The sequence below is a fragment of the Plecotus auritus genome (genome assembly GCF_963455305.1).
Source record: "Plecotus auritus genome assembly, chromosome: 9".
Lineage (NCBI taxonomy): Eukaryota > Metazoa > Chordata > Mammalia > Chiroptera > Vespertilionidae > Plecotus > Plecotus auritus.
In genome coordinates, this window is record NC_137783.1 from 117,860,160 (window position 1) to 117,873,984 (window position 13,825).

At 43.5% G+C, this 13,825-nt stretch overlaps 1 protein-coding gene across 8 annotated transcripts in view; it reads right to left on the bottom strand.

The window, feature by feature from the left end:
• Positions 1 to 13,049, bottom strand: part of SBF2 (SET binding factor 2) — a 399,474-nt gene extending 386,425 nt beyond the window's left edge. For all 8 annotated transcript variants that reach the window (XR_013958992.1, XM_080640377.1, XM_080640374.1 and 5 more), the window contains exon 1: positions 12,843 to 13,049. Coding sequence is in view for 7 of the 8 variants with exons in the window: in XM_080640377.1 (XP_080496503.1) it covers positions 12,843 to 12,897 (55 nt within the window). In the remaining variant the exon portion in view is untranslated. The remainder of the gene's footprint in view (positions 1 to 12,842) is intronic.
• Between the last annotated feature and the right edge of the window lie 776 nt (positions 13,050 to 13,825).

Consider the following 13,825-nt stretch of genomic DNA (forward strand, 5'->3'; position numbering starts at 1 on the left):
GGCCCCAGTTCTGACTGCACTGAACCCCGGTTCCAGGCGAGCCCCTGGGGACCCACGCTCTTGTGGGGGGAGTCTGGACTCTTGGGCGGAGACTCAGGAGCCAGGGAAGGCAGAGGTCTGAAGGCGCGCACGTGCGCGCAAGGGTAAGGCTGACAGGAAGCCAAGACTGAGACTCCACCCCATCCAAGCTGAGCACAGAGGCTATTGCAATTTGGCAAGTCTAATCCTATAAGGCTGTCTCCAGTACGGAACTTCTCCCAGCATAGACACAGCTGATCCTTACAGCCAACTGGCCTGGAGGTCAATTCTTCCCAGTGATACCAACAATCAAGACTTAATTACAACAAGGCTGTACACACAGTCCACAAAGGGGTGCACCAAGAGTGTCCACCTCAGGTTAACTGGGGAGGCAGACCCACTGGGCCATATTGGAAACCTAGCACACAAATCTACCTTACCAACTCAGGGAAGCAGTGAAAATGCGGCCTCAAAGAATCAGATCACAAACGAAAGAAATGGAGGAAAACAAACGACTGGATATAGAATTCAAAACCACGGTTTTAAGGCTTTTCAAGAATATCCTAGAAAAGGCCGATAAATATAACGAGACCCTCGAAGATATGAAAAAGGACCAACTAGAAATTAAACATACACTGACTGAAATAAAAAATATTATACAGAGACCCAAAAACAGACAAGAGGAACACAAAAATCAAGTCAAAGAATTGAAATACAAAGAAGCAAAAAACACTCAACCAAAAAGCAAAAAGCAAAAAAAAAATCCAAAAAGTTGAAAATAGTGTAAGAAGCCTCTGGAACAACTTCAAGCGTACAACATCAGAATTATGGGGGTGCCAGAAGAAGAGAGAGAGCAAGATACTGAAAACCTATTTGAAGAAATAATGACTGAAAACTTCCCCCACCTGGTGAAAGAAAGAGACTTACAAGTCCAGGAAGCGCACAGAACCCCAAACAAAAGGAATCCAAAGAGGACCACACCAAGACACATCATAATTAAAATGCCAAGAGCAAAAGACAAAGAGAGAATATTAAAAGCAGCAAGAGAAAAACAGTTAATTACCTACAAGGGAGCACCCATACAACTGTCAGCTGATTTCTCAACAGAAACTATGCAGGCCAGACGGGAGTGGCAAGAAATTTTCAATGTGATGAATAGCAAGAACCTACAACCAAGATTACTCTACCCAGCAAAGCTATCATTCAGAGTTGAAGGGCAGATAAAGAGCTTCACAGATAAGAAAAAGCTAAAGGAGTTCATCACCACCAAACCAGTATTATATGAAATGCTGAAAGGTATTCTTAAAAAAGAGGAAGAAGAAAAAAGTAAAGAGAAAGATTATGAACAACAAATACATATCTATCAACAAGTGAACCTAAAAATCAAGTGAATTAAAAACCTGAGGAACAGAATAATCTGGTGAATATAATAGAATCAGGGGCATAGAAAGGGAGTGGACTGATAATTCTCAGGGGGAAAGGGGTATGGGGGGGATTCATGAAGTGACTGGACAAAAATCATACACCTATGGATGAGGACAGTGGGGGGGAGGTAAGGGAAGAAGGTGGGGTGGGAACTGGGTGGAGGGGAGCTATGGGGGGAAAAAGGAGAAATAATTGTAATAATCTGAATAAAGATTTATTAAAAAAAAAAAAAAAGACAACTACAACAAGGCTGTGCACACAGCCCACAAAGGGGTGCACCAAGAGTGTCCACCTTAGGTAACTGGGGAGGCTGAGCCACAGTTCCCTAGAGGATACCTAGCACACAAAGCTACTCTACAAACTCAGAGAAGCAGCGAAAATGCGGAGACAAAGAAACAGATCACAAATGAAAGAAATGGAGGAAAACAAATGACTGGATATAGAGTTCAAAACCACGGTTATAAGGTTTTTCAAGAATTTTCTAGAAAAGGCCGATAAATTTAGCGAGACCCTCAAGGATATGAAAAAGGACCAACTAGAAATTAAACATACACTGACTGAAATAAAAAATATTATACAGAGACCTAACAGCAGACTAGAGGATCGCAAGAATCAAGTCAAAGAGTTGAAATACAAAGAAGCAAAAAACACTAAGCCGGAAAAGAAAAAAGAAAAAAGAATCCAAAAATTTGAAGATAGTGTAAGGAGCCTCTGGGACAACCTCAAGTGTACCAACATACGAATTATGGGGTGCCAGAAGAAGAGAGCAAGATACTGTAAACCTATTTGAAGAAATAATGACAGAAAACTTCCCCCACCTGGTGAAAGAAATAGACTTACAAGTCCAGGAAGCGCACAGAACCCCAAACAAAAGGAATCCAAAGAGAACCACACCAAGACACATCATAATTAAAATGCCAAGGGCAAATACAAAGAATCTTGAAAGCAGCAAGAGAAAAACAGTTAGTTACTGCCGGAAACCAATCATTGTCTCACTAATAGAAAGAGGCTGGTCAACCTTGAAGCTCTGAAAGGTCAGAGCCAACCACTCCCTATCTAATTGAGACAATGGTAACTGAGGCAACTTCCCCATCCTGTAATCATGCAAATCCTTACTGATATGATAATCCGCTTATTACCTGCTTAAGGGCTATGGGTGTTTCCCAAAGCTGCTTAAGGGTAAGGGGTGTATCCCATAGCCTCAATAAAAGGGATAGCAAGGCCAGAGCCTAGCGGTAGTCTTCCCACTAGAGGTTGACTCCCGCCTGGCCCCCCACTTTCCCAAATTAACTCTTTTCTAGTCTTTCTCTTCATTTTAGTGTGCGGCCTCCTCCAGAAACCAGACCCTGAGTGGGCCCTGAACCACGCGGGTCGTGTTAAGGGATCCCACAAGTTACCTACAAGGGAGTACCCATATGACTGTCAGCTGATTTCTCAACAGAAACTATGCAGGCCAGAAGGGAGTGGCAAGAAATATTCAAAATGATGAACAGCAAGAACCTACAACCAACATTACTCTACCCAGCAAAGCTATCATTCAGAATTGAAGGTCAGATAAAGAGCTTCACAGACAAGAAAAAGCTAAAGGAGTTCAGCACCACCAAACCAGGATTATATGAAATGCTGAAGGGTATTCTTTAAGAAGAGGAAGAAGAAGAAAAAGGTAAAGATAAAAATTATGAACAACAAAATGACAACAAATACATACCTATCAACAAGTGAATCTAAAAATCAAGTGAATAAAAAATCTGATGAACAGAATAAACTGATGAATATAATAGAATCAGAGGCATAGAAAGGGAGAGGACTGACAATTCTCGGGGGAAAGGGGATGTGAGTGGTGTGGGAAGAGATTAGACAAAAATCTTACACCTATGGATGAAGACAGTGGCAGGTGGGTAAGGGCATGGGGTGGGGTGGGGAATCAGGTGGAGGGGAGCTATGGGGGGGAAAAAAGAGGAACATATGTAATAATCTGAACAATAAAGATTTATTTTTAAAAAATTAGATGCTTTGGTGACTAATTATTATTTAATCACGAAGAGATTCATGCAATAGGCCTTCCTTCCCTTGGCTTCCAGCACCGGTTTTCCTCAAGCACCCGGGACCCAGGGTGCTTCACTCCGACCAGAGTCTGCCTTCTTCATCTTTGCTGCAGGCTCCAGAGTCTACAGTCTTGTCTTCGCTACAGCACTCCGCTCCTGTAGATCCCTTTGCCCCCCACCCTCCCTCTCATAGCAGGTGTCCTGCCCCGCCTGGCCACTCCACGCCTGGAGCAGCTGGGCGGCCGCCATCTTTGGCCTTCTAATTTGCATATTCACTTTGATTGGCTGTGGGCGTAGCGGAGGTACAGTCAATTTACATGTTTGTCTATTATTAGGTAAGATTAGTAGGAAAAAAACAGAATCATTATTCAAGAGAGTAAAAAGAAAACAATAGGACAGACAGCCTTCAGAAATCACTCCTTCAATTTAACTGTACAAATTAAATCAGTCCAGGATTTAGATGTTTTGAGGCTTCAACTATTTTGTTTTTTAAAACTGCTTCAACTAACATTCATGCCTGCTGAGTAATAAAAATGGTATCATTATTTGTTCAGATTAAAATCAAACAGGAAAGATTACAAAGCATTAATTAAATATATATGAACACATAGCTCTACAAAACTTATTTTTCTTTTAAAAGTTACAAAAACATGATGCTTGTTTAGCTGTGCTTTGATTTGTACATGAATGTTATGACCATGTTTCTGGGCAACAAAGCTTTGTCAGTGTTGGGAAAATGGCTGGAAAACAGTTACAAATACAAAGACGCCCTCTTCCCACACTTCCCTATGTGTATCTCCTTTTCTTGTGTGAATTCTAATACAGCAGACCAGTTGGTACTGTAATTTAAGGCCTGAAGGTAAGGAATGGAATATCCCCTGAAGCACAGTTCTGGTATAATCATCCAGAAAAGGTAGATCCTTGGACAGTAAATTAGAACCTTGGATAGTAAAGTGGACCTTCGTTAGAATGTTGGTGGTGGTGAGAATGGCACCAGGAGTTAGACAGGTGGGGTCAGACAGGACCTGGGTTCAGCAACCTCTATATTTCAGTTCTGGCTAAGAAAGAATTCAGAGCCAAGACTCAAACTATAAGAGTAAGTTTATATACAAATCACAGAGGTGGAAGAAGTGAGTGGTAGAAGAAATGGGCTCAGGAAATAAGTTACAAAGGCAAAAGAAGGGCCCTTGGAGCTTAGGAGAAAGGCAGGTACTGGAAACATGCCTGTGGAGGAAGAAGAAAGGGAGGGGAAAGGCAAAAGTGTGCTCCCGGGAGGGAGAGCACACTGGGTCCTCCTGGGTCCTGCCCTAAAAGCTTTTAAGGGTGGAGATCTCAGAGGAGATCCCAGGGTAGGATCTCAATAGAGTATTCATCAGCTTTTCAGGTGGGTCCTTTCAGTGGTCTCCACTGATTAGTTGGCTCCAGGGCTTGGGTCATTAGTCAATGCAGCTGGTCCTGAGGTCAGCCACGGGGGTTGCCTGTCTGGTTTTGCAGCTTTTCTGGGCCTGGAGCGGAAATACAACTGAGGCCTAGAAGTTATCTCTAGGGAGGAAACTCAGGGGGTCTAAGCGCATGACCAGCATCAGCTATGTTGTTGTAAATGGTAAGATTTCTTTCTTTTTTATGCGGAGTAATAGGAGAAGGTGTCCCAGGGAAAGTGTTACCCTAGGGGGAGGGAGGGAAGTCCTTGTTTTCCTTCCCAGTTTGGGCCTTTGCTAGGCACCTGGAGCTCTTTGCCCTTGTAACCTTTTGTACCTGGCCTATGGTCCTTGCTCTGCCCATATCTGTCTAATTGCCTACCACTGATAGATCTGACAGGAATGGACTGTTTGGCCCCCATCTAAGTCCTAGACTTAAGGAGACATGTTGAAAGGAAAGATAACCTCCATCATATGACGGCAGACCAGAAATGAGGTAGGACAATACCCCTGTATGAGACCACAGACAGAAAAGAAGTAAATTCTCTCTAGACCTCACTATTTCCACTATTCAATCGAAACATGTCTTATTAAGCACTAATCAGCCAGATAACTCTGCAATATAAAAAATTAAAGTCTTTTTATTTTTTTAAATATATTTTTTTTTGCCGAAACCGGTTTGGCTCAGTGGATAGAGCGTCAGCCTGCGGACTGAAGGGTCCCAGGTTCAATTCCGGTCAAGGGCATGTACCTTGGTTGCGGGCACATCCCCAGTGGGAGGTGTGCAGGAGGCAGCTGATCGATGTTTCTAGCTCTCTATCCCTCTTCCTTCCTCTCTGTGAAATATCAATAAAATATATTTAAATATATATATATATATATATATATATATATATATATATATTTTTTTATTATTGATTTCAGAGAGGAAGGGAGAGAGAGATAGAAACATCAGTGATGACAGAGAATCACTGATCAGCTGCCTTCTGCATGCCCCCTACTGGGGATCAAGCCTGCAACCGGGCATGTGCCCTTGACCGGAATCGAATCTGGGAGCCTTCAGTCCACAGGCCCACGCTCTGAGCCAAACCGGTTAGGGCTAAAGTCTTTCCATACTAAAGAGAAAGCATTCAAAGTTTCCCAATCTGATACTTTATTTTTAAAAAATTTATTATTGATTTTTAGAAAGAGAGGAAGAGAGAGAAACATTGATGTGAGAGAGCGAAACATTGATCTGCAGCCTCCTTCATGCCCTTACTGGGATAGAGCCCACAACTCAGGCATGTGCCCTGCCCAGGAATTCAACTAGCAACCTTTCAGTGCACAGGACAACGTCCAACCGAGCCACACCAGTCAGGGCTCCAACCAGATATTCTTACCTCTCAATATCAGATGATTCAAACAAATGGTCTTAATCTGCTGCCTCCACTTCCTATTCTTTATCCTGCTTAAAGTTTTGCAACTTGATTTAACAACACAACATTCTGCTGAAACAATTCTGGAGTAAAATTATCCTTGATAAAAATTATGAAAAGACAGCATACTGTACTGGAATACAGACATGAAGAAATTTCTAGTCCAGGATTTGCCACTCAACAGCTGTGTAACCACTCACAAGTAACAATGGGGGGTAAGGGGATAAAGAGGTGTATTGGTTCCTTATCCATACATCAGATTAAATTAGGTGATAGTTACAATGAACTTTCAACTCTAAAATTTTATGAAATGCAAAGATCTTCATTAACCCCATCATTCCCTGATCTCTATCTGCCACACCTGACACTGAGAAATATTCCATCACTTTTTCTGACTTTGGATTTCTGAAACAGAAAATTCTAATTTATAGTGGTTATGTCTTTCATGTAAATATATAAAGTTAGCCTTTCATGTAAAAAACAGAATAATCCAGAAGGCAATTACGACAATCCCTCTATAAGTCATTAGAGACCCAGATTCTCTCTAGGGTGTGGGCCCTTAGCTATATGGTCCAAATTGGCTGTTGGAGCTCCATTCTTTATATCAGCATGCTAGTCTCAGGAAAGAGAAAAGCTAGGAAGGCATACCCTCATCCTTAGTAATATTTTTGGGATACTGTGCTCATTTCTGCTTACATCCAACTGGCCAGAACTTACTCACATGTTTAATATCTGTTAGGAACCTGAAAACAGTCTCTTTTCTGCATGGCCAAATACGTAGCCAAAAAAATCAGAGGTTCGATCACCACAGAGAATAGCCATTGTCGAAAATTAAATGTCTCTCCCAAAACCTTTTTCTATGGTTCCTTTTCCTTTTCATCCTCTTAGCAATAGTGTTCCCCAAAGCTCAGTCCTTGGTCCTCTATTCCTGTCTCTACACCTACTTTCCGAGGGTACTCACACAGTGTCATAGCTCTGTCTACTCTAATGACTCTCAAACCTTTGTGTCCAGCCCCTACCTGTCCCATCTTTTGAAGTCTCCATTCGGATAGTATCTGGATGTGGGGCCATAGTGATGGTATTTGGAAGTGACTAGGTCATGATGACAGAGCCTTCATAAATGGGATCAATGCCCTTATAACAGAGACCCTAGAGAGCTTTCTTGACCCTTCCACCATGTGACAACGTGGTAAAAAGAGGGCCATCTATGAGTCAGGAAGCTGGCCCTCATGAGACCCTGAATCTGCCTGTGCCTTGATTTGGGACTTCCCAGACTCCAGAACTATGAGAAATAAATGTTGTTTAAGCCACTCAGTCTATGGTAATTTGTTATAGCAGTCCAAATGGACTAAGATATTATTTTTAGTCATCATTATACATGACATCTTCAGAGCTTTTGATACTTACTCATCATTTCCTCTTCTTCAAAATTCTCTACACCTGGGATTTCCATGATACCACACTACCTCAATTCTCTTGCATTTCCACTGACCACTCCTATTCAGTTTCCTGATGGCTATGCTCTATCTACCACTTAAATATTGAATTTTCTCTGGGTTCAATTCTTAGTGCACTCTTCTTTTCACTTTATACACATTTCCCGAACATTTTCCCTTTATATCTGAAAATCAGCTGGCTGTAAGTAATTGCAACTTAAATCTCTAATCTTGACTTCTCACCTCACCTCCACCCATATACCTAAACACCTAAATACATCTCTACCTTGATTATAGGGAGGTACCTTTAATTCAACATATCCAAAGCTAAGCTCAGCAGCCTTCCTTCATCCAAATTCATTTCTTCTCTTGAATTCCCTATTTGCATTCACAGCATTATCTCCCACCCAATTACCCAGCCTAGAACTTTTGTTACCCTCAATTATTCCTTCTTTTTTACAGCTCACCTCCATTCATTACTAAATTTGATAATTTTAGTTTTCCAGTTCTAGAATCCATACCTCCCTTTCCATTCCCACTGTAAAAGCTCCTGAGTTTTCCCACATTTGTCTTTCTCACTCCAGTGCATCGCCATCTGAACCACATTTCTATGTTGTTTCCTGCTTTTCAAGAACCCCTACTTCTCAACAGACCTCACTGCCTACAGAGGCAAGGCTAACTTTGATAGTCTGATATACAGAACTTTTCCCAATCTTATCCCAACCCACTCCAATATTCTAGCGTACCTAAATTCTCATCTACACTATACTTCTTTCCATCCCTGAAAGAAGACATTTACATGTTTTTCTATCTGCCTATAATCTCCTCTACCCTCCTTTCTGCAGGACAAATGTTTATTCATCCTAGATAACTTGGTTTAAACATGACCTCTCATAAGAAGTCTTCTTTTTCCCTCAGCAAAGTGGATCCATCTTCTTCATTTATCATTAGTTATTTCAAGGCTGTATCCATTAATGACTGTTAGGAACAGAGTCTTACTCTTTACTCATGTATTTTTTTTTATATATATTTTATTGATTTTTTACAGAGAGGAAGGGAGAGGGACAGAGAGTTAGAAACATCGATGAGAGAGAAACATCGATCAGCTGCCTCCTGCACACCCCCTACTGGGGACATGCCCGCAACCAAGGTACATGCCCTTGACCGGAATCGAACCTGGGACCTTTCAGTCCGCAGGCTGACGCTCTACCACTGAGCCAAACCGGTTTCGGCTACTCATGTATTTTTGTTTTATCATTAGCACAATGCCTGGAAAGCAATAAATACTGTCAAAGCAATGAATCCCAAATGGTTTTTGACAGTTGGCAACAAATAGCAACCAAGAAATCCCAACTACTTCAATACAAAATGGGGGAGAGGGAAGAAACCCAGGCTGACTGTAAGTTACAATCTGTATATACAAAGAGCCAGGGTCCGTAACACCCAAAACGACCGAATGGATGACCGAACACTGGAAGTGAGTCCTGAAGTCAGCAGCGACCCAGCACTGACTGCCAAGGGGACCGCGGATGAGGCCCAGAGACGCTGACTGGCATAGAAACTGATTAATCAGAACCAAATCTGGGTGAACTGCGAGGAGCCAATGGCTACCTAAGAGGCGGAGCTTTTGACGCTGACTGGCATAGAAACCGACCAATGAGAACCTAATCTGGGTGAACTGTGAAGGCAGAACCTAAGGTAGGGGCTGAGGAGGGGTTTTAAAGGCAACAAGGGGTCCTCGATTGGAGAGGGTGCAGGCTGGGCTGGGAGGAACTCCCCCCCACCATGCATGAATTTTGTGCACTGGGCCACTAGTAGTTCAATAATAACCAATTAATTTTAAAAATGTCTCAAACTATGATATTTCAGGTATTGTACATAAATTTACCTTTTAGTTTATCTCACTTAGACAGCTTAAATAAAACTAATGAAATATCTAAGAAATATTTCAAATGCTTTCTCTACTATACATAAGCAGGTTGATATGAAAATATAAGAACCACAGGTGATTATGATATTTGACTAAGTTAAATACCATCTAGATAAATGGATGAAATTCTAAATATATTAATGGGCTGCAAAAGTAAATAAAAAAGGAAAAAGGAAAGTCTTATCAAGGACTTAACCCATGTGGTCATTATCAATTTTTCTTGGACAAATCTCAGTAAAAGAAAGGGGGAAAAAAAGAAAAAGAAAGATAGCTGGATAAATAACTTAACCTATCAGGAACAAATGATATTTCCTAATTATTGTGCCACTGTACAAATGCAAAATCAGGAAAATGAAGTCCTGATTTCAAATTATCAAAATTGTCATCCTGTGTACCAAAAAGTTGTCGGTTTGATTCCCAGTCAGGGCACATACCAATCGATGTTTCTCACATCAATGTTTCTCTCTCTCTCTCTCTCTCTCTCTCTCTCTCTCAATCTCTCTGTTTCCCTTCCTCTCTCTAAGCATATCCTCAGGTGAGGATTAAAAAAATAAAATTAAACTGTCATAAAAATCAGTGGTTTTCAAGCTATATTCTCAGCATGAGAGTAGTATAATACAGTAGTATCATAAGAGCACAAAACTGGAAACAAGTTAAATATACAGGAATATTAAACAAATAAATAAATATATTAAGGATAACAGAAGCTGGATTTTTCACTGAGAGAAGAATGTTACAAATATGAAAAAGAAAAAAAAGTAGAATGGATACTGGAATGTTGAACTGAAATTGGAGTTATTGGTGTGAACTCATTGCTTTCAATATATAAGCAAAAAATATAGGTGTGAATGTGCATGTGAGTGTGTATACATACATATATTTCCCAGCTCCGTCTACTGGGACAGGGTAACAACCCAACAGCAAAAAACACACTGGCACTAAGACCTTAGCTTCTAAATGTCATTCTCTCCTAAAAGGATCCAGGGTTTCCTAGAGAAATAAATGGCTGATTCCAGGACTAAGGCAAGGTCAATACAAGATAAGCCCAGAACATACTCTTGTGCCAAAAAGTAAGGACACTCTCAAAGAATGATGGGACATGTCCTAACAACACAGTAGCCAGCTTGAATGGGCTCTCACTGGCTAGATGGGAAACAATTTGAACATCCAAATAAACAGTTAACAAAATATAATCCACTAAAAAAACGCAAAAAACCACAAGCCATACAGATATAATGAAATGCCTTAAAAGTTGGATGAGGAACAAGACATTTATATAGTTTCCAAGTAATCCTCAGAAAAAGTCTTTACATATTAACTTTATAGTGGAGAACCCTCTCAGGCATTGCTTTATATCAAGTGATCAAAGTGAAATTGCACACCAACTTAGAGGATGCGATGTGCATCCCTTCTATGATATTCCTGCCCAAGTACATAACCTGGATGTGTCTAATCAAAACAGAACAGTGTTCTACAGATAACTACAAAATAACTGCCCTGTAAACTTGGTAAGTTTCAAGATTATGAAAGTCAAAAGATGAAGGTGTTGTGCCAAATTAAAGAAGACTAAAGAAACATAACAAATAAATGCCACACATAATCAAATTGGACCCTTCTGCCAGTAATGGCACAATCAGCAAACAAAACTTAAACCACTTGTAGGACTTGGTGGAGTACTATATTGGTGTCAATTTCCTGATTTTGATGAGTGTATTGTGACTTTGTAAAAGAATATGCTTGTTTGTAGAAAACACACACTTAAGCATTCTGAGGTGATAGGACATCAAGGTCAGCAGCTTCAGGGGGAAAATTCTTTGCACCATACTTGCAAGTTTTCTGCAAGTTTGTGATCGTTCCCAATTTTTTTAAGTGAGAAAAGAACAATGTCACTAAAAATGAAATTATGTTAAAAACCAACTGTGATTCTCCATATGGTTGATCTTCCTAAGAAAGAGACACCAGACTATGCAAAATTACTAGGAAATAATACATAAAATTTTGGATCCAGAAGACACTTTAAACATAGCCCAACCGCCTTTTCTTAACAGTTGACCTCTCTCAAGTCATGAGCAGGTGAAAGATTAAAGAATATAAAGGGTTCCGACTAAAGAAGGTTATTAGGAGAGGAATAGTGAAAGGAACAGTGGACTAAGAGTGGGTAGAACAATGGTATTTTGACGCTACAAATAACTGTAACCATCAGCAAAACCCAGTCTCAACATTTCCTCTGAAAAACAAAGGGACTGTCTAGTTGAAATCTAAATAAAATTCCTTGCAAATGTGCAACCAGATTTACCCAGAAATAGATGTGTTTCCCCAGATCAAGTTATTCCATGATGCTTAGCTATACAGTAGTACAAAGGGATTCAAACACAAAATAAAGGTGCATGTACCCTGAATCCTAAGTAGAACTTTATCAATTAAGTTAAAATGCAATGGGTTTGCCAAGTTGTTCCTTATGAATAAAATTTTGAGACGAGTGAAGACTCCTTAAAGTGCAACAAGATCACCTTCAAGCGATCTACTTAAGACAGTCTTCAGAATCATTCTCAAATGACCGGTCACACTTGTCTTGAAATAACAGGGCGCGATTCCTAGAAATGTTTGAAAGTGCAAGGATCCTTTTCCCTTCCCCAGGAGGACCACGAGTTCACTGGGGCAGTGACTCGCCCGGTCCCCGGGAGCAAGGGGCGAGGGAGCACGGGACTCTCGGCACTTCCTTTCGGAGAGGACAGCCCCCTGCGTCACTCGTTACTCACTCAGGATGCAGGGCAGGAGTGGGTCCCGGAGGAACTCGGCACAGTGGGCTCCCGCCCTCCCAGCCCTGCGGTCCGAGCCCAATCCCGCCCGCACCCGGGCGCTGCCCTTGGTACTCGGCCCCCTCCCGAGCGAGGATCCAGGCGTGGGACGCGCCCCCAGCCCGCCCCGCGGAGCCGCCGAGGGCCGGAGGGACGCGGCCTCTTCCCCTCCCCCGCCCTCGTGCCGGTCGCACACGCCCACCGCGAGGCTCCGCGGGGCCCGGAAGGCCGGACGCCGACCCCCAGCTCCGACGCGGCCCGCCAGGCCCTTCCCGCCTCCCCGCCGCGACGCCCGGCCCCGCGCAGCCCACTGGCCAGCAGCCGGGGGGCGGGGGCGACGCCCACCCCCAGCCTTACCTGGCTTCTCGTGGTCGTAGCCTACTACGATGAAGTAATCGGCCAACCGCGCCATGGCCGCCGCCGCCGCGCCCGAGAAGCGGGTGCCCGTCGCCGCCCTCGCCGCCGCCGCCCACCGGGCCCAGGAGGGCTCAGCATTTTCCCTGCAGCAGCAGTGGCGGCAGCGGCGACACTTCAGCCATGTTTGACAACCGAGGCACGCTCTGCGCCTGCGCCGCTCCCGCGCCGCTCCTCCCCCTCCCCCACCCGCCGGCCCCAGGGCCGGGCCCGGGGAGCCCACCCCAACCCTCCAAGGGCGGCTGGCTCCCTCGGGTGTGGAGAGTGGTCAGCCCCAGGTATTCCCGCCACGTGCGGCCACCGCCGCAGCTCGAGGTGGTTCACTTTTGAGAACTGGCTGCTCCTTAGTGGCTCATCTCCACCTTCCTCTCCTCTATTTTTCCTAAAGCAGGGTGTCCTTCCTTCCGCCTTCTCTATTCTTTCTGGATTTGGTAAGAAGAGACAGGGATGGTTAAGGGGTCCCATGCAAAGTTTGCTGCTTCCCCTCACCCCCACCCCCAAGATGAGATTCTCCCGCCCTCAGCTGGAAGCGTGGAATTTGCACCGCCAGGGCTTTTGCTGCACGTTTCCTGTTTATGTTGTGTAGATGGGAATTTTAGGAACATGCCACCCAGCAGGCGGGGGAGGGAGAGGCTTTTGCGCAATCATCCGAGGCGTCTAAATCTTCAAGGCAGGGTGGGCTGGGGGCGGCTGGCCTGGGCTTCCCCGGGAGGTCCCGGGCGGGGCTGGATTCGGCCTTGGAATGCGGCATCCCCGCGATCCTCCTGAACTGGCTCGGTCCCACCAGAGTCCGAGGGAGGAGGCTCGTCTCTCCCAGGGAGCTCCTCTCACCTAGCTTTCTCCCCTTGCTCCAGTCCCAGCTCTGGTAGCTGGATCAAGTGGTGACTTCCAACTTCCTTGTTAAACACGCAATAAAAATGAATTGA